This window comes from Trichoplusia ni, chromosome 10 (assembly GCF_003590095.1).
Source record: "Trichoplusia ni isolate ovarian cell line Hi5 chromosome 10, tn1, whole genome shotgun sequence".
NCBI classification, from domain to species: domain Eukaryota; kingdom Metazoa; phylum Arthropoda; class Insecta; order Lepidoptera; family Noctuidae; genus Trichoplusia; species Trichoplusia ni.
Window position 1 is genome coordinate 11,063,569 of NC_039487.1, and position 25,883 is coordinate 11,089,451.

The following is a 25,883-nucleotide window of genomic DNA, read 5'->3' on the forward strand; positions in this document are numbered from 1 at the left end:
ACTTTGATGGACTTTTTATATTTTTAGAGGTACCTACCTTATTTAATAAACAATAATATAATAATAATAATAAAAATATATTTTAACTATCCAGTAATAATAAGTCCTTGGTAATAAAAGCGAATGTGTTAAACATAAGAAAACATTTGCAATAATTATAATTCTTATCGTCCATAACTGTGGTCCAGGTTTTCCCCACATTGATAAGTGTAGTGCAGTTGTTTTCGTAGACGTTATTCTTCGAAAAACCCAAGACACTTCTCCGGATACTTAGAGAATATTTTCGAAAATACCTATTAAAAAGGATTCTCCCGGTTAGGAATTTAATTCTTGTGTCGCAGTAGGCTAGGTTAGGCACATGCACAGAAAACCCAGGACCAAATGCTCTTCTTACGCGGGGATGGAACCCGGGTTTGCTTTGATGATACCACTTGGCTAACCGTGCAGTAAATAAATATTATTTTCTTTGTATTTAATCATATTACATAAAAGAAGGAAATTCGATTGAGTTGCTTAATAAGAACTAATAAAAAACTGTTCCTTGAAACAAGCTTTTCAGCTTAGTTTCTTGCATTGAGATCAAAAATCTCTGGCATGGGTTGCACCCATAGATTACCCTAGACAAATATGTTTGACCAGTTCCCTCAAAATGATGATTATTATTACATCCTAAAAACGATGAAGGGAACTTTTTAGCCATTGATCATTTCTTTTTGATACGTCCACGAATTTTAAACGACATCGGGGTAAGCTCTGGATTTGTCCCTGCGGCCTGAATTTGATATGGCAGTCCATTGGCACTGGGTTATAATATCTGCTCCTATAGTACTCCCGATGTTTTATAGTAGATAAATAATATTGCACGGATGGCCGAGTGGTTAAGGTCACCACGCCAAACTCATTGTGCTCGTCGTGTCGCGGGTTCGATCCCCGCGTAGGACAAGCATTTGTGTGATCCACGAATGCTTGTTCTGAGTCTGAGTTTCTTTGTGCATGTGAGTTGTATGTTTGTAAACCCCCCGCGACACAAGGATTATGTAAATTCCTTAGTGCAGGAGTCGTTTTATAAAAATAAAAATACTACGGTTTATTTTTTTTGCTGAGGATCCACTACTATGCACACTTAAATCAAGCCCATTACCCTTGTGGAAGGGACAAAGATATGGCGAGATTATCTGCTTGACTATAGTATTGTCTTGCTTTTACAATAGGAACGATATTGCTGTATGTGTTAATAGTGTAGAAATTAATAAAAAGGTAAATAAAAGTCATTAGAGTAAGTCTTATGGTTTATTGATGTTGCAAAGTACAGTAGATTGTAGAGTATAATGCACCGGACCTGAAAAAAACGAATTATATACCCCATGTAGCTCAATTAAACCTTCATATTTTCAAATTATCTTTGAGACATTTTTTAATTTATTTATTTTTTACTCAGAGGGCTTTCGTTGGTCTCAGATCCTATCGTTGCACTATAAGCGATTTCTATAAAGTGTTTAAAGTGCGAATATTATAAACCATTTTTTTTTTCAACTTAGCGCAAATCTTTTTAAATAATTCAGTATTCCCGAATTAAACTTTCTTAACAACTATCACAACCTTGCCAAAATATCTTAAGGTTTTGTACCTGATTCTCCTTATAGCGCAAATACTCTGACGTAGTCGATCTGGAGAGCACTGTCTTCGAACCAGGTGGAGTGCCACTGGTCCCTCGCGTCCCAGAATTTGATCATGGCTTTGGTGGCCTCATTCTTCCAGGGTTTATTGGGACTGTCGGCGAATTCCCGGACACCACCCACGTTGAGACCAACCGCTACGTAGAACTGGTAAGAGATAGTTTTTTACTTGACTGGCCTGTTAATGTATTGGTTAGTCACCCTGCCTGCTACACCGCAGGCCGTGGGTTCGATTCCCATCCAGGACAAATGTTTGTGTGATGAGCACGATCATTTGTTCTTTGTCTACGTGTATTCTATATGATGTATGTATTTAGAAATATTTAAGTATGCTTATCAGTTATCTAATAGTCATAATAAAACATTGCTTAGTATGAGACTAGATGGCGTTTTGTGAAAGTTGTGGAATATTTTTATTATTTACATTCCCATCGACTTTCGGTACCATAGTCTGATACAAGTAAGGCTATCTCAAAAATGTTCATGAGAAACTGGATTCGGAAAATAGTCGATTACAATTGCAGTTGTTAAAATAATGATTATTCACATACATAATCAGTTATTTCAGTATTTTTGAAATTGAGGCTCTATTGAGCAGTTATTTTTTTATTGCCCATAAATGATCTCACCATGTCTAAAAGTAAAGGAATTATATTTTGCATTACCTGAACCTCTATTTTTAGAACTTCGGATTAATTTCCCCATACTAACCATGTCATCAAAGGGAGCCATGACAGTTCCCTTCAGCCACTGCGAGGCTGCCTGCACGTGGTTCTCAGAGGCACTCTTGTAAAAGCCTTCGGAGGGTGGTGCCACCTCTCCATACTTCTCACCATCCACGAAGAGTGAAATGCCGTCTATTGCAAGAAAAGAAAAAATATTTTAAACGTTTTTGATTTGTTCCCCAACTTGATAAGTTCGAACTCATTGTTCAACCGTAGTTGTTGTTTTGCTTAGGGGTAACGAATTGTCATTTTCAAATGTATGAAAATATGAGCATTTTCAATCAAAGGTAGAAATGAAACTTGGCTAAAAGGGCTGTATCTTTTAGCTGGCTATCATTAAGAATATTGAATCAATTAATTTTTGCTAGTATTGTGTAATATTTTTGATATGTTATGAAACCATTCCGACCAAGTATTTTGGTTAAACATTTTGCTATCGTTTGTTATTTTGCAAATATTTTGTTGTTTTATCCGAATTGTGTTGAAATAACGTTGAATGGAAACATACATTTATGAAAACGAGTTTCCTAAAAGCACTTTTGGAAATGAGTTTTGGAATAGTAAACAATATTCAGTATTTGTATTTAAATACTAACATACACTGTTGCAGATTACTGTTTAAATAGCAAATAAATATTATTTTATACAGTCGCAGTAAAATATTTTTGTGCTTTCGGGTATTTGTATAATGAAGTTAAATTAGTCCGTCAGAATGATTTTAAAAAGTTTTGAGAAAGTATTTTTTCTTTTGCATGACAACACCGGACATGATAAATATATTAAAATCAACATCTTCGAACATATTATATCCAAGTTTATTTTTGGAAATGTTCATATTAATTAGTTGATCACGGATAACCTACGAGTACTTATCGAGATCGTCCGACTGGTTTCGAACCCATCTGAAGTCCTGAATGACGAGGTAATGCAGTGACAGCATTGCGTGTAGCGAAACTAGTCGAGCGATTCCGATATCATCGGATAAACCTTTACGAAAATTATCGCAATAAGAAAATAAGTGAAAACGTTGATTGTCAACCAAAACATAAAAATAATATTACCTGGTCTCCATTCTACTGAATAAATATGGAAGTCCTTAGTCCAGGCATCGGACCCAGTCCTCTCTCTCAAATGAGACGACCTAAAAGGGTATAAAACAAAAATCAAATTCAGTTACAATACAATTAAGGACGAAAATATACGTCATGTGCAATTTCCAGGCGAGTTGTAGCGTAAGCCCATCGCAGACAAATTAAATTTATCACGCTATGGCTGAAATTATTTCTAAACCGTCAGGGATAGTGCAAATAAGTAAATCTACCATACGTAAAGCCGGCGTGCCTACAAAACGTATAGTTTTACAGAGGAAGTTTAAAACTGAATTACCATGCTAATTTTTTAACTAATGTGTCACTGTAATATTTGTCAGATGTAGGTACTTTAAATTTAAATTTAGATGACCTACAGTATTACGTCCAAATCTGTCGAATAACGTTACGGTTTTGCTATACAAGATATTGTTGTTTTTTCTAATTAGAGCCACGAATCATCTAGTGGCCTACATTCTGCTAATTACCTGTAAGGCTCCGTGGCACACATGATAGGGCCTGCGTATAGTTTCTTGGAGAATTCCGCATTGCCCTTATTAGTCGCTACACGAATGATCCCTGACGCGTAGTTGTTGATGCCGTATATGTTATCACGAGGTTCCAGTTGGATCTCTGAAATGAGAAATGACTACATATGACTTGGAGACTATAGGCTCAGTGGATAGTCGAGTCGTTTAGGACCTGATGCGGGTTCGATCAACAGATAGGGCTAGAATTTGAATAAGATCTAGAATTTGTGAAAGTTTGTTGATATATTTTTTCATGCTATAGTTAGTAAATTATTTTTTATTTAGCCAGTGAATTGGGGACAGCCCAGGGACTTATTCACCAGTGAATTGTAATTTGGTATTCATTAAAGGTGGCTACAAAAATATAGATGCTTATTGTACCTGGGTAGATCCAGTCCCCGAGTGGCAGCTTTGCCCTGACTTCGATCTTGCCAAATTTAAAGGCGAATGTGTTCTTAGTCGTGATCTTAGCTGAGACGATCGGAGGCAGGATCTGAGGTCCCGATGCTTCTCTAGCACAATCAGTTGTTCCTATAACGCCTGTGCATCTGGAAATACCAAATTAGTAAGAAGCACAATCAGGAAGACTATGTATATACGTCTAATATCGATGTTCTTTTATTCTGGACAGCTTTAGGTTGCTTGTCCATGGAAGCAGACGAGACTGCGTCAGAAATGGTATCCAATGGGAATGCGTAAATTTTCCCCTATAGCTGTTTAGTCAAGTAACATGTCTATATTTTTTAACTTCAATAGGAAACTCTCGAATGTATGAAGATGTGAAAAGTCATGTCAAAGTCACATACGTATTGAATCACTATTATTTTTGCGTTTTTGATAGACGATTGTAGAACTGTCACTTGGCTAGAGACGCAGTTAATCACCTTTCTGGTAAATAGTTTACCATTATTCAGCTCCTCAGGCCTCGCATCATTAATATTATTATACTGGCAGCTTATTTACTTCTTTATCTTTTTGTTATTATGAAAATACTTATAGTGTTGATAAATTAAACGATTTTAATTAATGTAAGTTTTGATTTATTATACCTATAAAACAAATATTTTTCCTGTTATTTCTTACGTAATATTTAAATAATTACTGTAACAGGAAAAAATATACAGCGTTTAATTTTATACCCGGATGAGCATCTATGAGAGAGTTTTGAATTATTGACTCTAATAGATCCGGTATTGTAATAAAACTGAGTGGCGGTTCGATCTCCGCTTAGTAAAAAAATTGTGTGGTCCTCAAATGTTTGTTCTAAGTTTAAGTGGCTTTGTGCAGGTGACTTGAATGTTTGAAAAATCCTCCACGACTCAAAGGGGGACTCAAGGGTTCCTTACCGTATGATTCATTTCCAAAAATAAAATGTTGTATCAGAATGTATGTCACCTTGCATTGATGTCCAGGGTCTGACGAGCAAAGTTCTCTCCGTAGATGGACTCCAGGGTGACAGGTTTGATGGAGAGCTTCCCGTCCTCCACAGTCACGCTGGTGTCTTGCAGGTACATGTTGAATGGAAAATCCTGTTTGTTAAACAAAAATAACACTTATTGCAAGAGAGATAAGAGTGAAAATTTCGTGCGCTTAGACTATGGGAGAAATATTCCTTTAAGTGGCAAGTCCATAAAATACTGTGTTTTACTACAATGAAACTATAAAATCTATATTTTGCTTTAATGTGTTCGAAGTATATGAAACACACACTCACACACATTATTACCACTTCAAGACACACATACACAAAAAAAGAATACTTTCTAAAATTACTTTAATTTATAAAAGAAAAACGACTTGCCGGTCCTCCAACAAACTTATTTTCAGGCGTCCAAACTTTTCCCTTTGCGATGCTGGCATTGAAGTGATCTTCGAACAGAAGCTGCCCTTGACAGACAAACCCTGGCACGTTGACCTTGGACACTGACAGCTCGCAGGGGTACTGCACGTTGTCCTCAATGTCCATGGGTGACGCAGCGGCTGGAGGTAAGGATTCTGGGCGGGATGTGATAGGCTCACCGTTTGGACCGACGGGATTACCGGCTTCGTCGACGTAACCTGAAAATCAATAAAAAATAACAACCTGCAGGTTTGTAGAAGTGTGAATCTATAAAAAAATGTAAGATAAAGACGTCAGTAGTCGGTTATTTTAAAAAGAAACACCATATTTTTAGTATTAGTTAAGTTCCAGTTTACAAGGGTATTTTTAGACACTTTTTTAAATTGATGATAATATGGAAGAACGAACTCGCGTAGAAATGTATTGTTATTTCTTGTATGTTATAGAAGTACTTAGCTTTAAAATAAACCATTAAATGTGTTTTTTTAATCCTAAGTGTATCTATTTTATCTTCTGCAAAAATATTTTTTCTTATGTTTTAGTCCAATTTAAATCTATTTAAGTGTCGTTTATGATAAGTTTAAACACCAGATTGTACCAAAAGGGAGGAGATTTACTTCCGTCAGTTTCTGAAAAAAACAAATCCTTCCTAACACCGATTATAACCACTTTCGGGAGATAAAAGATTTCCTGAAAGAATAAAAGGCACGAATACCTTTGGCAACCACGGAAAACAATAGATAAAGAGCTGAATATCTTTTCAAGGTGTTTTTGTCTTAAGACTCTCCAAACATGATCAGATATAATACGTTTAGTAAGTGTATATTGTTATGTATAAAGTTTTAGTGATAAAGGGATTTGAGTCTTTTCGATTAAAAGGATTGTAAAAAACCTTTTTTTTAAATTTGGTTTTCATATTTTCATCCAGTATAGCTTTGATGTAAAGTATTATTGAGATTTGATTTATTTTGTGATTTTAACAGTTAATTCAGCAACCGATTTTAATGATTATTTTAGTTAATTAAAAATCCCTCCTTGACATAACATTTCGTATTTTAAGAAATCTCTGTATTGGTTACTTTTGGTTTCTTGGCAGAAATAAGACAGGCCTACAAAAATATAAGTATAGAAATAAGATGAAATACATACCGAATATAAATTAATATGTGATCTAATAATTCGTTTCTTTTATTCAAATACGTGATTCTTTTGTTTTAAACCTAACCGGTAATTAATATAAAATGCTGAACTGTGTTTTAATTAAGAAAGCACTATGTTGACATACAATAAACAAATCGTTTTATCATCCATACGTTTACATTTGTCAGAAAATATAGTATATAATAATAAACCTATATACATAAGCGCTATAACATGTAAGACGTATTTTGACCTTATGATAAACCAATCTCGTTGCATATATACATTTTATATCTACATATTAATTAGTGACCAATTTATGATTTTGCGTAGATTAAAATGTTTTTTATATGTCGTATACCGAGTGGTATAGATTTTAGCGTGAACCCGCTGATCAGGAAGTGTCAAGGGTTGGATCCCTGACTAGCAAAGTAAATTTGAGTTTGGGTACTTTGTGCAAGTAACTTGAATGTTTGTGAAACCCTCCGCAACACAAGGGTGGTATAGACTACAGCCGTGTCCAAGAAAGCTACTCTGGTAACCAACTATATCTCTATCATTCCCCTTGACAAAGAAAGAGCCAGCATGACAACTGAGTTTTATTTTATCGAAAGTATAAGCCTTACGAGTGACAGTCCATTGTCCGTTATCCTCGCGATAACCTAGTCCGTCTTTAATGATGAAAGTCCAATAGTACACGGTGTCTCCGAGGTGCAGCTTGACGTTCCTGTCCCTGAAGGTCCACCTTCCGTTCTTGGGTTTGGTGATGTCTCTCGACCACTGACCGGCTTCCAAACCATTCATTTCCTCGTTCAGCTTCCCATGGAAAGCGAATAAGGAGTAGTGATCATCTGGAATTTAGAGGATTTCGAATTAAATAAAATAAATAATAAATGCGGACAACAGCACATACATTGTTCTGAACCCAAAGTTAGTTGCTAAAGCACTTGTGTTATGGAATTCAGATACAACGAAGGTACCACAAACACCCAGACCCGAGACAATGTAGAAATGTGAATTTTTACATTGACTCGACCAGGGATCGAACCCGGGACCTCAGAGCTAGCGACACCTTGAAACCGGTGCGACCGACCACTCGACCACGGAGGTCGTCAAATTAAGTTCGAACATACATCAAGTACAAATGAATATTGATTTCAATGGTGTTCAATTAGGGAGATCTATGTCGAGTTGTGGACGAATATGGGGGGCTGATGATGATAGTTTTGACAATGTTTGAAATTAACAATAGGTTCCTTAGGTTCAAAAATTGCTCCGTGAAATAACTACACAGTGAAATGGTAAAATATCTGACTGAGCAAAGCCACACTGTGCAACATGTCGCGGGTTCGATCCCCGTGTATTCTGAACCTTAGTTCTGAGTTGGTGTCTTCGTGTGTGACTAAAATGTTTCTGAAACTCTCCTCGAAAGTAATTCTTTTTAAAAAAGATATTGACAATTGGAGACAGTGGAAATGACTTTTAAGCGTTTATCATCCACGTTAATGATTATCGAAATGTGGTGGGTTGGACGTTTTCTGGAAAAAAGGAATCAAGTTTCTCCATTTCAAATGTTTTTTTTTGTATTATCGTGTAATGCACAATGGATAATTTAGACTAGACGAATTCATTCCGATAAAACGAAGTTCGTTCTATCAGAAAGTAAACGTATAAAAGTAGAAAAATCGTTGAAAAATGCAAAATTAATGGGCCTCATTCAATGAAGCCCATTCATGGCGCTCAACTGTAGCAAACAGTTTGACTACATGGTTATCGAAATAATATAAACTTTATTATGAACTTACGATATTTACAACAATGACAAACCACTGTATTCTACAAAAACTTTTAAATAGTAAATATAAACTCATCGTATGTAAACATATGTACAATCAATTATGTTTGTATGTATAGAAAAAACGATCGACCGCAAGGCCATTATAATTCTTGAGATCCATCAGAAAACCCCGATAACTGGTTGTTAGGTGACGTCACACTTGTGATTATTGGTAATCTTTATTCAAAATTCATATTTTTGATTCATAGCGTTTTTGTTATTAATATTTTCTACCGATTCAAAAAAGAAGTGGGTTCTTATTACATCCATTTTTCTTTTTATCTTTGTAAATTCAGGATTTCGTATTCAATGATCGGTTCGTTTTTTTTTATTTAAGGCAAAATAGCTGTCGTTTCCTTCCATTAAAAATTTGTCAAGTTCCTTTTCATTTAAAGTTAATTCAAGTATGTTTTGTTATTAAAACAATATCCTACTACTATTATAAAGGCAAAAGTTTGTAAGTATGGATGTATGAATGTTTGTTACTCTTTCACGTAAAAACTATTGAATGGATTTCAATGAAACTTTACCACAATATAGCTTATACACCAGAATAACACATAGGATACAATTTTTGATGTTTCTAATGTGAGGTCGTAAAAAAACACATTTTTTGCGCTTACATTGCAAACGCTGACTGAATCCTACAAGATAGATAGAAGGCAGGTATAAATTATAACTTATATCTTCTAACCACGCGGACGAAGTCGCGGGCAACAGCTAGTTATTATATAAATTCCTATTAATATCCCACTTTCAACTATCCTACTAACATTCTAGTTTATAACCTAGATTAACACATGGGATAGTTCTTATTCTAATTTTATGTTCCCGATGGATCACTTTCGATTTGAAGCTTGCGGGCCCGCTACTCATCAACTAGTCCAAGTTCTGTGGTGCCAGACCAACGGCGCGAAGTACGTCACTGAAGGGGTTTTACCTCAATTGGGGGTTTACCCCAATTCTCACAATCCATAATGTAGATCCCCGTGTTGTGAGCAGGATTGTCTTCTAAGATATTGCGGTCCCTGACAGGTTAAATAATGGTTCTGTTTCATTATGTTTAAGACCTTCGAGTACATTATTTAACGCAATTAATTGTTGAGTATAGATGTTCTGTTTGTCGAAGCGAGATGAAGCTAAGCTTGTCCATACGCTGATTCAGGAAGACAAGTTGTGTGTGTTCATTAATTTATGTTTTGTAAAAAAAACACACACAAAGTCATTTTTATTATTAACTAGCTGTTGCCCCCGGGCTCACCCGTTTCGAAAATCGGGATATAAACTAGGTATCTTGTGTGTTAATCCTGTTAATAATAACTATCTATACCTTACTATCTATACCAAGTTTCGTCTCAATCCGTTCAGTTCTTTTGCGTGAATGAGGAACAAACATACATACTACAAACTATCGCGATTATGTATGAGAAGGATTATTTTAAAGCACGAACGACGAGGAAGAGGTTTTGAGGAAACCTTTCATTCCAAATATTGGTATCTCAAATCGCCAATGCTCAGTGAGCTACCTTGGTGATCAATGCTCAGTCGGTGGCTCGGTGTTATCATAAAAGCGATTTATAGCAATTATAAATGCCGAATATTGCTCTATACTCGTTATTATAATATCAATTTAATTGGTCAATCCATTATTAGTAGATATTTAATGGATTGACCAATTAAACTTATCGTTATTAAGTAATGGATCTATATTTATGAATTATAACTTAACGTTTTTGGTCTAATGATGTAAAACTTACATAAAGTAATAGTAATTTAATAATGATTTTCTAGTAATATGCTAATTGAGGCAGTCAGATGTGTTTTTAATAGGATTTTGATCAAAGAGTAAATTTTTTAGCGATTATATGCTACTTTTTGTATAAACACAAATAAAAATATGTTTTCATACATTATTACGAATACGAATAAACGAATTTAATTAAAATATAATTACTCAAGCCAAAACATTGTTATAACAACTTTGATTAAATCAACAAAGTTTTTTTAAGAACGTTTATCTCTATGAATTGTTTGAAAAATATTCATAATTCAATCCATAAGATCTGCTTATAACTACAATTATTATTAAAAATATACCTGGTATAGAAACTCTTAATCCTTTAGGATATATCGCCTCTAACTTCGCTTTGGGCACTTCATAACACAACACTTGATTAAAACTAAATAAAAAAAACAAAAACACACAAAAACTCATCATTCTTAAAATCATAACAAACTCGTTTCAACTGTTCTTCATTTAAATTTTATTTCTTAATTTGAATTTCAATTAGAGTTCGTAATTTAAATTTGTTTGATTCGGTGACTAGATGCGCCAGAGTTGGACTCTAGAGATGGACTGACGCGAGCGTGCTATAAAATGTTTGTCTATACTTGTGTCTATGGTGTTAGGCTGCGCATACAAAGTGATTGTCTGTGCCTATTGGTTTTGATTTTCAAATCAATAAATAATTATAGTTAAGTATTCTGGTAGTTTTTTAATAATTACTCGATTAATAACTACGTTTCATAGCATGTAGGTAGCTCAAATTTTATTCGCAGAATCAAAAGAAGATTCATATTTAAACCGATTTTCAACCAGTCTTTGTATTATTTAAAATCACAGCTCCTATACCGAACTCAGCTTTAGAACTACAAGTAGCAATGACATAACTTTATCAACACATTCAAATGTAAACAAATGTGACATAATAGCGAATATGACGCGAAATGTGGATTATAGAGGGATTTCCTCAATCCCCGTTTATATACCGGATTGATTCTAATAATATAATAATATTCCACAACTTTCGCACAACGCCATCTAGTCTCAAACTAAGCAAAGCTTGTATTATGAGCACTAGACAACTGATAAACATACTTATATATTTCTAAATACATACATAATATAAATAAATTACACCCAGACACAGAACAAATGATCGTGCTCATCACACAAACATTTGTCCTGGGTGGGAATCGAACCCACGACCTCCTGTATAGCAGTCAGGGCCACTAACCACCAGACCAACCGGCCAGGAATAACTTTGAACATATTATCTTATATAAATTTAATGCCGTTAGTCATAACTGAAAACCGGTCAATCGCGAGTTGGAATTACGGCTCTTAGGGTTCCGTACAATAAGGGTAAAAGAAAAAAAGTTAATAATTAATCAAAGTATGGATATGATTTTCAGTTACACTACTGCCCCGTAAGTTACCTTAACTGGCATCCCCAACACCGCCTACGTTGATAATCCTTCAAACTACACTGCTGTAACTAATCCAACTGCTTTTCTATTGTTCCCAAAGGTTTACTGGTAGATAAGGTAAGGAAAGGCGCTTGCGGCAAGAAAACCGCTCCATGTACCACGATTGTATGTAAAGTTTAAATAAAAAAATTACAACTATAACCACTGTCGAAAAGGATTGCCATTCGCAAACGCGTTTTCCAGTGGTGAGGACGCTAACGCAATGCCACTTTATCTAAGCACTTGGAGTATTTTAATGCTATATAAATACAACTATTTTTGGTATTTAAAAGACTGCAGAGTTTTAGCAACTTGTCTAAACATAATCTGGCTTGAAATATACTGGTTCACCTTGACAGTGACTAAGATATTTTCAATTTGTATAGAGAGATAATTATACCATTTGACTTGTACAGGGCAATGATCTTTAGTAAGAGGCGAATATAGTTTTTTTATTGACCAAAACAGCCAATAAAACAATCGGTGGAATGGGACCTTCTTGCCTACAATGTCAATTATTAGATTTTCTGATGTTTTGTACAGCTCAATGCATATTTTTAAGGAGTTCTCGTTATACATAAACAGAATCTTATAAATAAGAATTCGCTGTCTGTCTGTTCGTCAGTTTGTCTGTCTGCATTTCTGTTGCGGTTCTAATAGCAAAAACTTAAGTTAAAAAACGAGGGTAAGGAAATATAGAGGTGGTTATTTTGAATCATTTGTTTTGCAAATTTTATGCCCTACATCCTTTTGTACGACGATCTTAGTGCCACGATCGCGACTCGCAACACACATTCTTTAAATAAAGTTACTGGTCAATAATGAGAAGATCTCTTTAGACAGTTTGCACTTATATCGTCGTAAATCATTGTCACTATGACAGTAAAAATTCTCATAATGGAATCAACAATTTAATTCCAAACATTTAAAGGTATAATCCTAAACATTTTCTAATAAAACAATTATTGAAAAAGAATAAAAGACATCTGAGACACGACATGTTTCTTTTTACATTTCTAAAGCGCGTATATTCTGACGTAGTCTACATGTAAAGCAGTGTTGTGCCAAGATGGATAATAAAAGACATCTGAGACACGACATGTTTCTTTTTACATTTCTAAAGCGCGTATATTCTGACGTAGTCTACATGTAAAGCAGTGTTGTGCCAAGATGGATACCAGGAGTCTTTATTAGACCAGAAGTCCAGCCTGGCCTTGCTAGCGCCGTTAACCCATGGCTTGTCAGCGAGATCATCGGGAAATTCGTTGATACCCCCCACTCGAAGACCAAGGGTCACGTGAAACTGAAAAGTTGTAAAAAAATAAATTTCTTAAAAAAAATCAAATTAGCAGGTCACACATCAAAAGGCAGATGTAGTGACATTTAGGTTTAGTCAGTAAGACTATGAAACTATCCGCTTCCTCAACCTAGGAAGTTGGTGGCTATGAGGATACCTAACAGAAAGAGATCCTCTTCTTGGTGAAAGTTAGTGTAATATCAGAACAATTAAAAAAAAAACAGGACATAGAAAGACGGTTTCCCGGAAAGAAGAAAGAAATCTTAGAGGGAAATTCGATGTTTAACAGATTATGAAAGAAAAATGTTGGGTATCAAGTCTTGTCTGCACGGAAATAGCGGAACGTACCATTTCATCAAGCGGCGCCATGACAGTTCCTTTAGCCCAGTGCCAAGAGTGAGTGACGCTATAATTTCTGGCAGACTCAATGAACCCCCCTTCAGGGCTGACTGTACCATAATGCTCTCCGTCCATCAGTAAGTCGATACCATCTATACGACAAATTAGTGCCAATCAAAAATATGGAATGTGAGTAAAAAATATATTAGTAAAAATAATCTCTTTACCTGGTCTCCAGACCAAAGTGTAGTTATGGAAGTCCTTATTCCAGCTTTCGATTCCAATCTTCTCTTTGAGCAGAGCTGACCTGAAGGGCTCAGTGTCTGAGAGTACTGGACCTCCATACAGCTTCTTTGCCAGACTTGGGTTGCCCCGGGCGAAGGCCACGCGCATGTAACCAGACTCGTAGTGATCTTGGCCGTAAGTATGGTCTGATGGCTCCAAATTGATTTCTGTAACAGACCGATAGATTGTCTGTCGTTCTGACTGCGTCTTTGCTATACATTAAAAGCCTACGACAAAACTTAAAACTCTCATATTAATTAATAATTTAAGCGGTCTTTTCTTTTAAATTTCTGCTGTTCTATTTCTTTTGCCGTATTTAAAATAGTTTCGCTTTAATACCGCCTTAAATATCTACTTTCGCCCTAAGCAAACCCAACAAATACAATACACTGACCGGGTATCAACCAACTGCCAGCTGGCAGCTTTGCTCGTACTTCGATCCTTCCAAACTTGAAGTTGAAATGGTGTCGGGTGCTGATCTTGGCCGTGAGCACTGGAGGAAATACATTAGCACCTGAAGCTTCATGCTTGCACTCGTATCTATCTTCCGTTCCTGTACATCTACAAGATCACAACAAATGAAAATCGAATTAGTCAACCTCTCTTTTGACAACGCCGACGTCTATACGTTTTACGTTTACAAGATCTTTTACCCAAGTTTAATCCATATTTGCAACAATATCACTGAAAAAACTATCTTCCAGATTTCACAAAACAGAATAATAAAAATCTTTTTAAAAATCTCGATTTTACCTAGCGCCCAGGTCAAAAGCGTTGTAAAGGAAGTCCTCTCCATACTGAGTCTCGCTAAGCACGGGCCTGATGACCAGTGACCCGTCCTCAAAACTGATTGTATCATTCGAAACATATGCGTTAAATGGAAAATCCTAGAAAAAAGATGAAATTACAGAATTAATTGCGACTTAGGAGCATACATCATAAAGTTAGAATTCAATGTTGGACAGTAGAATCAATAGGAGATTTACGTTTTCCCATTTAATTCGGAAAGGTGCGGTTAAGTTTTCAGAAAATATTTCAGATTAATTTCAATCAATTCAAAAATCTTCTCCGAAAGTTAAAAAAAAGGCTATATATGGTTAACTGCATTACGAAAACCTGCAGGAGAAATATGGCAGTAAAAATATGACATATGTATATAAAAAAATTAACCGGTTCTCTTGGAAACATGATCTCTGAATACCAATTGCACAAATCTGAAAGACTTGTCTTTTCAAACTCCTCCTGGAAAATCATACTGCCTTCACATACTGATTTTTCTCCTCGGACCACAGTTTTGGATTCCCGGCATGAGCTTTCTGAAATAGTAACAATTAGTGGGGTTCTGATCCAACAGTCCACGATTAACGAGACCATTAATGGACTTGAAATAGATAAAAAAATTACTTGGTAATAAAACCGGTCGTGGGTTTGATCCTCGGTTCTGTTGGATATAATTCGTAAGCTTAGCGAAGCAAAGATTTTGCAATTACACTAAAAATATTTAGTCCTTAGGCAGGATTTGAACTTAAAGCATCATTCGTTTTACCAACGAAGCTGAAAAGATGACAGGCCAATAGCTTTAGTCCAGGATGGTATCATGGCACTAATGTGTTTGAATTTAGAAGTATTTATTATATGAGTAAGTTAATCATTTGTCTTGTCCTTTAAATACAAAGTTTGCTAAGTTTGAAACTAGATGGCGTTGTGAGAAAGTTGTCGAATGTACAAAAATATATGATTAAAAAAAATATTTACGCACTCAACATTCGTACTAAAACATTAATACACTTACCAGTGACGGTATAATCATAGATAAAGCTCATTGCGTCGATCCCGCGCTTGTTGACGTTAATAACATAGAATATAGTGTCTCCAGCTTCTAACTTATGTCTCCAGTTTTCGTACACCCAGTACCCGTCGCGTTTCGATACATTTGTGTCTCGTTCAGTTAATACTCTAGTTTCTGCTTTGTTAAGGAAAAATAACCTTCCTCGAACTCTAAAAGACGAATATCCATCATCTGAAATCAGAGGATTTGTGATTTTTTTAATTATGCCAAGTACTTATCGAATATACGTATTATGAAATCCTATCTTATTTCATTTGGTGTTCAAGAAAAATGCTACATTGTTTGTATTATTTACAAATCTTTTTGTGATGCCAGGCTTATGAAAAAAAAGATCAGTCCAGCCGTATAGGAGAAGTTTAGTGAAATACACATACAGTATATTCACAAATACAATGGATCATGAACACGAGATGCACTTAGGTGTAGCCTATTCCCCCTTTTGAAATGATTCGTTCAGTAAAAAATATATTAAAATTGAAATACTTAGCTACTATGAAGTCTTTTTATTTTTTTTTGTCCTATATTCTATTTGACTGTAAGAGAAAGATATAAAGTTACTCTCACCTTTTAAGCTGACTTTAAATCCCTTAGGGTGCAAGACTTCTACATTTGGTTCGGGCCCTTCATACATTATCTGAGCCAAACACGTTCCAATCAAGGCAATTAAAAAAAACAACAGGCTTCTGACGTCACACGTCATTTTCCCTAGAGTTACCGAAAGCGACTAAATACATAGTGAACTAAATACTGATAATGTGTCGAGCATTAGGTAGTTTTTTTAAGTCAGGGAATTTACGATTTGGATAAATAAACTTAATTGAAGGCCAGTTACTGATAAGACTCAGATTTCTAGAAATTAAATGGCAGATAAAGTCATAAAGAACCAAGATATATTTCTTCCGAATAAAAGTGATCGTTTCACTGTATAAAAAATAACCTTATATGAATTTTGAATCGTACCATTGCATTGAACCGACAAGTCGTTGTTCTACTTTGTGTGTGTTCACTTTTACAAAAGGTCTCATCATCGACCTACGGCCTTTTTCCAACTATGTAGGGGTCGGCTTCCTGCCGAACCGATTTCAGCTAACTACCAGTGTTGTACAAGGAGCGACTGCCTATCCTAAAATAACACTCCCGCATTTAGGACTTTAATCCTTGTGTCGCGGGGAGTTTTACAAACATTCAAGTCACATACGCAAAGACACCCTGACTTAGGACAAGCATTACTGTATCACACAAATGCTCATCCTACGCGGGGATCGAACCCGCGACACGTCGCGCTCAGTGGGTTTGGAGTGGTGACCTCAATCACTCGGCTATCCGTGCAGTCAATTGTGTCATTGAGAGTCCGTATATTACCTGTATTAAAAATAATTTAGTCATTACTATCGCAGCAAAAGCTACTGGAAATAAAACACATATTTTTATGCTCTTATATATTATTTATTTTCAATAATGTAAACGTCCATTTCTAAAGTGCATACACTCTGACGTAGTCCACATGTAGATCACTATTATACCAAGATGGATACCAGGAGTCTTTTTGCCTCCAGAAGTTGAGCCTGGCCTTGCTGGCGCGGTTCGCCCACGGCTTGTCAGTGACGTCATCGGCAAAGTCGTTGATACCGCCCACTCGAAGACCAAGGGTCACATGAAACTGACAAAAAACATGTATTTATTGTAAGATGAACTCCTCAATTCTTTCCATTCACATTGTCCCTGAATCTCGGTTGAGTATCAAATAAATTCGAAAGTGTCCTAAATGTTTTTTGGTAGCGGGATAAGATTTAGTATGAAAATTACAAAAGTCATCATAGTTACTGAGACAAGGCCTGATGAAAGAAGGACGGACAGACACATAATAGGGTTAAACTTTTATCGTCTTGATTTTACCTAGCGCCCAGGTCAACAGCGTTGTAAATAAAGGTCGGTTGTAAACCGAATGGGTGGTTACAAGCAAATCTCAATTACTGATCTGTGCCCTAAACAGGTAATGAACAAGATTTAAAATTCCTATATTCTGTATTTTAGCACTGCAGTAGGTTGTACCATTTTATCAAGCGGCGCCATGATGGTTCCTGTCACCCAGTGTGAACTGTGTGTGACGCCATGCTTCCTTGCATCTTCAAAGAACCCTAATTCGGGGCTGACTGTACCATACTGCTCTCCGTCTACCATTAAGTCAATGCCATCTACAAAACAAATTAGTAATAATCAAAAACATGGATGAAGGTTGTTGGCAGCAATATGGATCGGAGAATAATAAATTCTTTACCTGGTCTCCAGACCAAAGTGTAGTTATGGAAGTCTTTATTCCAATTTTCGATTGAAATCTTCTCTTTAAGCAGAGCCGACCTGAAGGGCTCAGTGTCTGACAGTACTGGACCTCCATACAGCTTCTTCGCCAGACTTGGGTTGCCCCGGGCGAAGGCCACGCGCATGAAACCGGACTCGTAGTGATCTTGGCCGTAAGTATGGTCTGATGGCTCCAAATTGATTTCTGTAATAGACCGATAGATTATCTTGAACAACTTCGCGTGCAACAGCGGTTAATTAGAAGGCCAAGACACATACATTACATATGATTGAAGTGGTGGTGAAATAATCCAAAATAAACAATACACTGACCAGGTACCAGCCAACTGCCAGCTGGCAGCTTTGCTCGCACTTCGATCCTTCCAAACTTGAAGTTGAAATGGTGTCGGGTGCTGATCTTGGCCGTGAGCACTGGAGGGAATACATTAGCACCTGAAGCTTCATGTCTGCACTCACTGCGATCTATCTTGCCTGTACATCTGGAAGGTAACAAAAAAAGTCACGCAATGCCATTATTACAATGTCATCAAACCAATACTTTTTCCTTCCTTGAATTTTCGGCTATAGACTTGATTTTACCTAACGCCCAGGTTAACAGTGTTGTAAAGGAAATCCTCTCCATACTGAGTTTCGGTAAGCACGGGCTTGATGACCAGTGATCCGTCCTCAAAACTTACGGTGTTGTCCGGAATATAAGCGTTGAATGGAAAGTCCTGGTGAAAAAAATAATATAATTGTAGAGTTTGGAACGTTGACTGAGGAATACTTAGGAAAAATTAACAATATCACGGATCATGAAACATATTCAATATTTCGACTGTTTTAAAAAACTTTTTTTAATATATGGTCAGGAACAGTAACAGTATCATAATTAACAAAACCAACCGGTTCCGTTGGAAACATGATCTCTGCATTCCATTTGCTCAAACTTCTAAGACCTGTAGTGTCAAAGTCCTCGTTGAAAATCAGACTTCCTTCACATACTGAGTTTTCTCCTTGGACCACAGTTTTGGAGACCTCGCATAACTTGCCAAATCTCTTGGAAAGTGGGCTTTCAGGCGTTGTGGTAGTTTGATTTGGATCAGTGTAAGAATTAACTGATGGTGATCCAACGCCAATTTCATTTTCTGGAAAAATATTGCATCTTTCACTCATTAAGTCTTAGATAGATAGAATATTCTTAATTGCTCACTAGATTTGTTAAGGATTTGACAAACATAAATAGTGACATCTGTCACAATACGCGGTTTTTTCGTTTAGAGAGATCTTTTACAGACACGGATTGGACGGACACTGAAGGCGCAACATTTGAGCAAGTAGTCTGTAGTACTTATATGAATAATTTTAATAATGGATATTCTTAGTTGTCATACCCAATATCTTCTTCTTTAGAGTTCCCAGAGAGAACGAACAAAAGTGGTCTACATAGTTAGGGTTGTTGACCCGTTTGTCGACTTTTAGTCTAAAAGAAAAAGAATAGCAAAAAATATGCTATCAAAAAAGTATTACGATTAGACGAAAGGTAATTTAGGCTTGGAATGAAGGTTAATTTCAAAACAATTCTTCAGTAATATGTTTACAAGAACACTCACACTGTCTGTACTATGAGTTCTCAGAAAGCGAGGGCATCTGGCGCCGTTGCGTCCAGAGTACCTATCAGGCGAGGCACGTTGCTCAGTCATAACCAAAAGAAAACACGATGATGCTTAACATTAAGACACTTACCACTGGCAGATACAGTATATTCCAAGAAAGGACTCATGGAACCCTTCCCGCCTTTAATGACATAAATCCAGTAGAATATTGTGTCTCCAACTTCTAGCTTTTTGCTCCTGTTCTTATAAACCCAATAGCCGCCTTGTTTTGATACGATATCGGCTTTCATCTGGCCTTCATTAACTTCATGGAATTCTTCATTTATATTTCCTCGGAATCCAAAAAATGAATATCCGTCATCTGAAAATCGTGAACAGTTCTGTTCTTCATTGTTTTAATGTAGCTGGCCATAAGTCAAGTTTATTATTTTATAGGTACTCAGTGCCGAATCGGTAATTTTCGGTATTTTATCATTTGAAATTAAAAGTATTTAAAACTAGATGTTTCCCGTTTACAAATCGAAAATGATCTCACAGGAATATAAAATCAGGATAAAAACTATCATAATGTGTTAATCTTGGTTATGAACTACCTATGTTACCAAGTTTTGTCTATATCCGTTCAGGCGTTTTTGCGTGAAAGATCCATACATACAAACTTTCCTTGATAATGTTAGTAGTATAGTTTATGCTTTTTACAGGAAACAGTTACTCTTACCTTTTAAGGTGACTTTAAAACCCTTAGGTTTCAAGATTTCTATCTTCGGTTCCGGAACTTCAAAATTTTGAGCCAAACATATTCTAATCAACACAAATAAAAAAAACAACGTAGACCTGACGTCACACGTCATTTTTCCAAGAGTTGCTAAAAGCTACTAAGTAATATAATGTAATATATCTATCCATACTTACTGATAATGTGTCTGTTGGTATTGTAAGGTCAAAATTCAAGTGCCGGGAATTCACATTGTTTTTTTATTGAGGATTTTAATTGTTGGCCGTTACTGATAAGCGTATGTTTACTAAGAAAAAAAATATTTTGTTTTGTATAATAGACTTTAAATTCTGGGATTTTGCTTGAACTGTATTAAGTCAAGTTTGATTTTTATCTGATTGTTTCTTCTTGGTGGCTGTATTGTATTGTGTTGTTCACACACACTTTATCAATCTGTTCTGTAGAAGTGAAGACTTTTAATTGGCTGTCAGTCTCACAAACTGTTCTTATTATGTTTACTTTAGCTGTAAGTCTTCCATGATAAATAAATAATTAAAAATATAAAATTATTAACGCTTTACCACTTACACAAATTAATTAAACTGAGATTAACAGGTTAAAAATAAAAGTGAGTGACAAAACTGTCTGGTAAACTTCGGAGTGCAAAAAGCTAGCGCTTTTCCATGCTTTACCATTCCTTTCCATCTGACGTCATCTCACAATTAAAAGTATTTGCAGCGATATCGTTTTTTAAACCAAACACCTATTGTTTCTTTGGTCGTCCTCTTCCCCTATATCCATCTACAACCTTGTCCATCCATGTAACCGTAGGCAACCGTAGATGCACATAAGACATGTGCATTTTAATGATCGTAAAATTTTTGGTCTAGTAAAACTAATGTAGGTTTATTTTGGAATCCCTCATCTAGAGTATGTAAGAATAGTTTGAAAAGCGCTAACATGAAATGAAAAACTGCAATCGCCACACAAAAATGTAATGGCTGCAAAGTCTATTTTGCACTAAATAAACATGTTGTTTTCTTAAAAATAAGCATTATAGAATTAAATCAAAGATAATAATTTCTCCTTCATATTTATTTTTCATTAAATGTTACATGCTAAAGTGCATATACTCTGACGTAGTCCACATGTAGAGCACTGTTATACCAAGATGGATACCAGGAGTCTTTTTGCTTCCAGAAGTTGAGCCTGGCCTTGCTGGCGCGGTTCGCCCACGGCTTGTCAGCGAGGTCATCGGGAAAGTCGTTAATACCCCCCACTCGAAGACCAAGGGTCACATGAAACTGAGAAAAGTAAACATGTTTCAATGCTTTGGGATTTATAACTAAATGAAGCTTTAAATTGTATGTCGAAGTCAAAATATGAAAGTAAGCATAAAACTGATCAGAGAAACTTTTCGTTTTGGACTTTCTCTAAATTGATCGGTTTGCTGTTCCAGAAAAATTAATTATCTACCTTATCCAAAAAATAATTTGTAGGTTAAATTTCAATGAAAGATTCCAAGAAGGATATAGTGGAACACACCATTTCATCAAGCGGCGCCATGACAGTTCCTTTCACCCAGTGCGAAGAGTGAGTGACGCCATGCTTCCTCGCAGCCTCGTAGAATCCTCCGTTAGGACTGACTGTACCATAGCGATCTCCATCCACCAATAATTCGATGCCGTCTTGAATTCAAATATGTTCGAATCAGATACGGGACAAAAAGTAAAATTTTAGAAATTACGTTTTGATGCACATAATTTATCATTCATTTTAGTATACGAAAAACACAGAAGTAAAAAAAGTGAATAAATCCCTACCTGGTTTCCAGACCAAAGTGTAGTTATGGAAGTCCTTATTCCAGTTTTCGATTCCAATCTTCTCTTTGAGCAAAGCTGACCTGAAGGGCTCAGTGTCTGACAGTACTGGACCTCCATACAGCTTCTTCGCCAGAATTGGGTTGCCCCGGGCAAAGGCCACGCGCATAACACCGGACTCGTAGTGTTCTTGTCCATAAGTATGGTCTGATGGCTCCAAATTTATTTCTATAATAGAAATTGTCTTGAGCAACAGGATGTGCATGAGGTTAATTATGATATGATTGAAGAAGTCTTAAGAAAGTCTAAAATAAACAATACACTGACCAGGTATCAGCCAACTGCCAGCTGGCAGCTTTGCTCGCACTTCGATCCTTCCAAACTTGAAGTTGAAATTGTGTCGGGTGCTGATCTTGGCCGTGAGCACTGGAGGGAATACATTAGCACCTGAAGCTTCATGTCTGCACTCACTCCGATCTGCCTTACCTGTACATCTGGAAGAGAATTGAAGCAATTTTAAATCTAACTACTTAACTTTCATTCCTTCCGTCGACTTTTCTTCCCTTCCTTCTGTCTCGACTCGTAAGTTCCCAACCCTTTAACTCAGGTCTATCCGTAATTTCAACAAAGCCTCTATGATTATCTGTTGTCATACTTCCAGTTTCAGAAAAGGTTAATTTTCGTGTCCAGCTTGCCTAAGTATAAAAGCAAAAATTTTAGCAGAACCACTTAAATTTACCTAACACTTAGGTCGACAGCTTTATAAAGGAAGTCTTCTCCTTGTTGCGTCTCGGTAAGCACAGGGCTGATGATCAGTGATCCATCACCAAAACTGATCGTGTTGTCCGGAATATACGCGTTAAATGGAAAGTCCTAGAAAAAAGAAATTAGTGTAGGAAAATAGACTGAACCAAATTATAGAACTAAATGTAATTTAGGAGTACTTAGTATAGAATCGAATCACAGTAGACTTAATGTGAAAGAAATGATTTGAGGTTTTGTTACTCCAGACTTAGGACAAGCATTCTAGGAACACACAAAAGTATGCCCAATGCAGAAAATCCGCGACACGTCACCTTGGATCAAGAAACATCTTCTCATTGATTTATAAAAGTATTTAGTTTGTTGTAAGAAATAGCAAACATTATTAAATAGATTTACGTCAAAGAAGAGGAAAAATACAGACAACAACAAAAAAAAAACTTAAACCAACCGGTTCTCTTGGAAACATGATCTCTGCATTCCATTTGCTTAAATCCCTGAGACTTGTCTTTTCGAACTCCTCGTTGAAAATCAGATTTCCTTCACAAACTGAGGTTTCTCCTTGTACCACAGTTTTGGAGACCTGACAAGGGCGCTCTGAGCTGCCGAACCTCTCGAAAGAAAAAAGATCATTTTCTGTGGTAGTTTTCTGTGGTGCCTTTGGGCCTTTGCCTGGTGATGAACCAGGGGCAGGAATTTCTGCAAAAATATATTGCATAATTGATGATCCCCTTTGCTGTTTCTTACGTCCTTTACTGGACGAATATGGACGATGATGAAAAAAAGTGTATTTAGAAATTTTCATTTATGGGAGCTTCACTGTCCTAAGATGAATTTGTTTGCGTAAGGTGTAGATCGATCACAACGGATGCCAGTACTAATGTGACGTGACGTATTCAAACTTAAATGGACTTTCTTAATTTTATGACAATCGGTTAAGGGAAACATCCCTACTAAATAATATTATAAATGCGAAAGTAACTCTGTCTGTCTGTCCGTCTGTCTGTTACGCTTTCACGTCAAAACCACTGAACTGATTTTAATGAAATTTGGTACAGAGATAGAGTTGACCTTGAGAACATAGGATAGTTTTTATCCCGGACTTTTGAAGAGTTCTCTTGGAAACGCGATATAACCGACATCGACGCGGGCGAAGCCGCAGGCGAAAAGCTACTTTCGAATAAACTTGAATGTATTGGCTATCAAGCTAGCGTGGCGATTAAATCTCAAATCTTCCGACATGTGAGAGGCCTGTGCCCAAAAGTGGGACGTTAATAGGCTGGTATTTTATTTTATTATGTAATGCTTGTCATTAAATTCCTGACAGTCTTATTCTGGCACTTAAAGGCGTATTATTTATTCTTATTTTTATTGGGATAATGCAACAATACTTTAACGTGTTCTTAGCCTCGACATTTGCGTGAATTTACAATGACCGCGGTCAAGTTAATGCAAAAAGCTTATGAGAATGATGACAAGGAAAAACCAGTTATCGAGATTAGTAAAGGTATTTTGCACTCCATGAACTTTTGAAAGATTCTATGCATCAACTTAGACCTTCGGAGTCTTTTTTGGTCAGTCGTTGTTTCAAGATCTGCCTATTGATCTCTAAGTACTCTCATTTAAAAGATTTATTGTACGTTAGTAACATAATTACCAGTAACAGTGTAATCAAACACAGGACTCATGGCGCCCTTCCCGTCCTTGATCACATAAATCCAGTAAAATATTGTGTCTCCAACTTCTAGTTTTTTGCTCCTGTTCTTATAAACCCAATAGCCGCCTTGTTTTGATACGATATCTGCTTTTATCTGGCCTTCTTTAACTTCATGGAATTCTTCATTTATATTTCCTCGGAATCCAAAAAATGAATATCCGTCATCTGAAAATAGTTATGTTGTGGTTTTTATTTATTTTGACGCAAGATTCGATTTTCTATCATTTTGCATTTTGAGTACATATGACATCATTCGACTACGCTATAGGTATTTATTACGAAGGAAAATATAAAACGACATTGAATATTGGAATTATTGAAAAAAAAAAACAAAAACCGTTACTCCCACCTTTTAAACTGACTTTAAAACCCTTAGGAAACAAGGCTTCCACCGTCGGCTCCGGAACTTCATAATTCTGAGCCAAACACGTTCCAATCAACACAAATAAAATAAACAACAGGGTTCTGACGTCACACGTCATTTTCCTAGGCACCACAGAAAGTGACTAAATACATTCAACCATATTGGAGCTTCAGCCGGTTTGGTAAGGTCAAATTTCGGAGAACGATAATTCAAGATGTTTTTTATTGAGGATAAATAAATTATTTGTGGCCTCTTTTTGACCAGTTTTACTTTGCTAAGAAATTATTATTTTACCTGTTTTTATGTTAGACTAGCTGTTCGGAGGATAGCAAATCGAAAATGATTCCACGGGAAAATAAAATCGGGATAAAAACTATCCTGTCCTATGTTAATCATCATCATCATCATCATCAGCCTATCGAAGTCCACTGCTGGACATAGGCCTCTCCAAGTGCACGCCACTGAGATCGATTTTCGGCTTCTCGCATCCAGCTCCTGCCAGCCGTCTTGCGCAAGTCATCACTCCACCGTTAATACTGGTTATAAAATATCGTTTATAATGTTAGTATGGTTTTGAAAACTTTATTTCAAAAACATTTTATACGACCTTTTCTATAGTGACATTTACTTTTATTTTATTCTTTTTGGACAGTAACAGGTATCATCTATGAAAATCTACTCTGACGGACGTTCACAAGGACAGAAAGCTTACCCTTAGTAATAGTATTAATTAAGG

General features: G+C 36.2%; 4 protein-coding genes across 4 annotated transcripts in view; all 4 read right to left on the reverse strand.

The window, feature by feature from the left end:
* LOC113498223 overlaps nt 1–11,204 on the reverse strand; it is a 28,157-nt gene extending 16,953 nt beyond the window's left edge. Inside the window, exons 1-9 of the mRNA XM_026878160.1 lie at nt 10,934–11,204; nt 7,626–7,850; nt 5,821–6,077; nt 5,415–5,548; nt 4,401–4,567; nt 3,978–4,122; nt 3,463–3,542; nt 2,388–2,533; nt 1,641–1,823 (exon numbers count right to left, since the gene is read on the reverse strand). Of these exons, the coding sequence (XP_026733961.1) occupies nt 1,641–1,823; nt 2,388–2,533; nt 3,463–3,542; nt 3,978–4,122; nt 4,401–4,567; nt 5,415–5,548; nt 5,821–6,077; nt 7,626–7,850; nt 10,934–11,066 (1,470 nt within the window). The 5' untranslated portion in view covers nt 11,067–11,204. The remainder of the gene's footprint in view (nt 1–1,640; nt 1,824–2,387; nt 2,534–3,462; nt 3,543–3,977; nt 4,123–4,400; nt 4,568–5,414; nt 5,549–5,820; nt 6,078–7,625; nt 7,851–10,933) is intronic.
* Nucleotides 11,205–12,982: 1,778 nt separating this feature from the next.
* On the reverse strand, nt 12,983–16,824 carry LOC113498330 (beta-1,3-glucan-binding protein-like). The gene is made up of 9 exons (XM_026878314.1): nt 16,420–16,824; nt 15,799–16,026; nt 15,177–15,322; nt 14,760–14,893; nt 14,401–14,567; nt 13,949–14,173; nt 13,731–13,873; nt 13,173–13,388; nt 12,983–13,071 (listed from the first exon to the last, which is right to left on the reverse strand). The coding sequence occupies exons 1-8, from the start codon at nt 16,553–16,555 to the stop codon at nt 13,203–13,205; spliced, it is 1,365 nt and encodes a 454-aa protein (XP_026734115.1). The 5' UTR covers nt 16,556–16,824; the 3' UTR covers nt 12,983–13,071; nt 13,173–13,202.
* A 461-nt stretch (nt 16,825–17,285) lies between these two features.
* LOC113498328 (beta-1,3-glucan-binding protein-like) lies at nt 17,286–20,648 on the reverse strand. The gene is made up of 8 exons (XM_026878312.1): nt 20,488–20,648; nt 19,900–20,130; nt 19,060–19,301; nt 18,754–18,887; nt 18,487–18,653; nt 18,134–18,358; nt 17,908–18,050; nt 17,286–17,515 (listed from the first exon to the last, which is right to left on the reverse strand). The coding sequence occupies exons 1-8, from the start codon at nt 20,618–20,620 to the stop codon at nt 17,330–17,332; spliced, it is 1,461 nt and encodes a 486-aa protein (XP_026734113.1). The 5' UTR covers nt 20,621–20,648; the 3' UTR covers nt 17,286–17,329.
* Nucleotides 20,649–21,561: 913 nt separating this feature from the next.
* On the reverse strand, nt 21,562–25,519 carry LOC113498329 (beta-1,3-glucan-binding protein-like). Its single transcript, XM_026878313.1, has 8 exons — nt 25,133–25,519; nt 24,724–24,948; nt 23,518–23,765; nt 23,044–23,177; nt 22,632–22,798; nt 22,308–22,532; nt 22,030–22,172; nt 21,562–21,788 (listed from the first exon to the last, which is right to left on the reverse strand). Exons 1-8 carry the CDS (start codon nt 25,263–25,265, stop codon nt 21,603–21,605), a joined length of 1,461 nt encoding a protein of 486 aa, XP_026734114.1. The 5' UTR covers nt 25,266–25,519; the 3' UTR covers nt 21,562–21,602.
* Nucleotides 25,520–25,883: the final 364 nt, after the last annotated feature.

What these genes read in the sequence shown, in the direction of transcription:
- LOC113498330 (XM_026878314.1), bottom strand. Translation starts at nt 16,555, where the DNA reads ATGACGTGTGACGTCAGAAGCCTGTTGTTTTTTTTAATTGCCTTGATT. An exon ending in ATTTAAAGTCAGCTTAAAAG is followed by an intron (nt 16,027 to 16,419) that starts GTGAGAGTAACT and finishes CTCTGATTTCAG; the next exon opens with ATGATGGATATTCGTCTTTT. An exon ending in TCATGTTTCCAAGAGAACCG is followed by an intron (nt 14,894 to 15,176) that starts GTTAATTTTTTT and finishes TCTTTTTTCTAG; the next exon opens with GATTTTCCATTTAACGCATA.
- LOC113498328 (XM_026878312.1), bottom strand. Translation starts at nt 20,620, where the DNA reads ATGACGTGTGACGTCAGGTCTACGTTGTTTTTTTTATTTGTGTTGATT. An exon ending in TTTTAAAGTCACCTTAAAAG is followed by an intron (nt 20,131 to 20,487) that starts GTAAGAGTAACT and finishes CACGATTTTCAG; the next exon opens with ATGACGGATATTCATTTTTT. An exon ending in ACTGTTAACCTGGGCGTTAG is followed by an intron (nt 18,654 to 18,753) that starts GTAAAATCAAGT and finishes GTTACCTTCCAG; the next exon opens with ATGTACAGGCAAGATAGATC.
- LOC113498329 (XM_026878313.1), bottom strand. Translation starts at nt 25,265, where the DNA reads ATGACGTGTGACGTCAGAACCCTGTTGTTTATTTTATTTGTGTTGATT. An exon ending in GCTGTCGACCTAAGTGTTAG is followed by an intron (nt 22,799 to 23,043) that starts GTAAATTTAAGT and finishes ATTCTCTTCCAG; the next exon opens with ATGTACAGGTAAGGCAGATC. An exon ending in TGGCAGTTGGCTGATACCTG is followed by an intron (nt 22,533 to 22,631) that starts GTCAGTGTATTG and finishes TTTCTATTATAG; the next exon opens with AAATAAATTTGGAGCCATCA.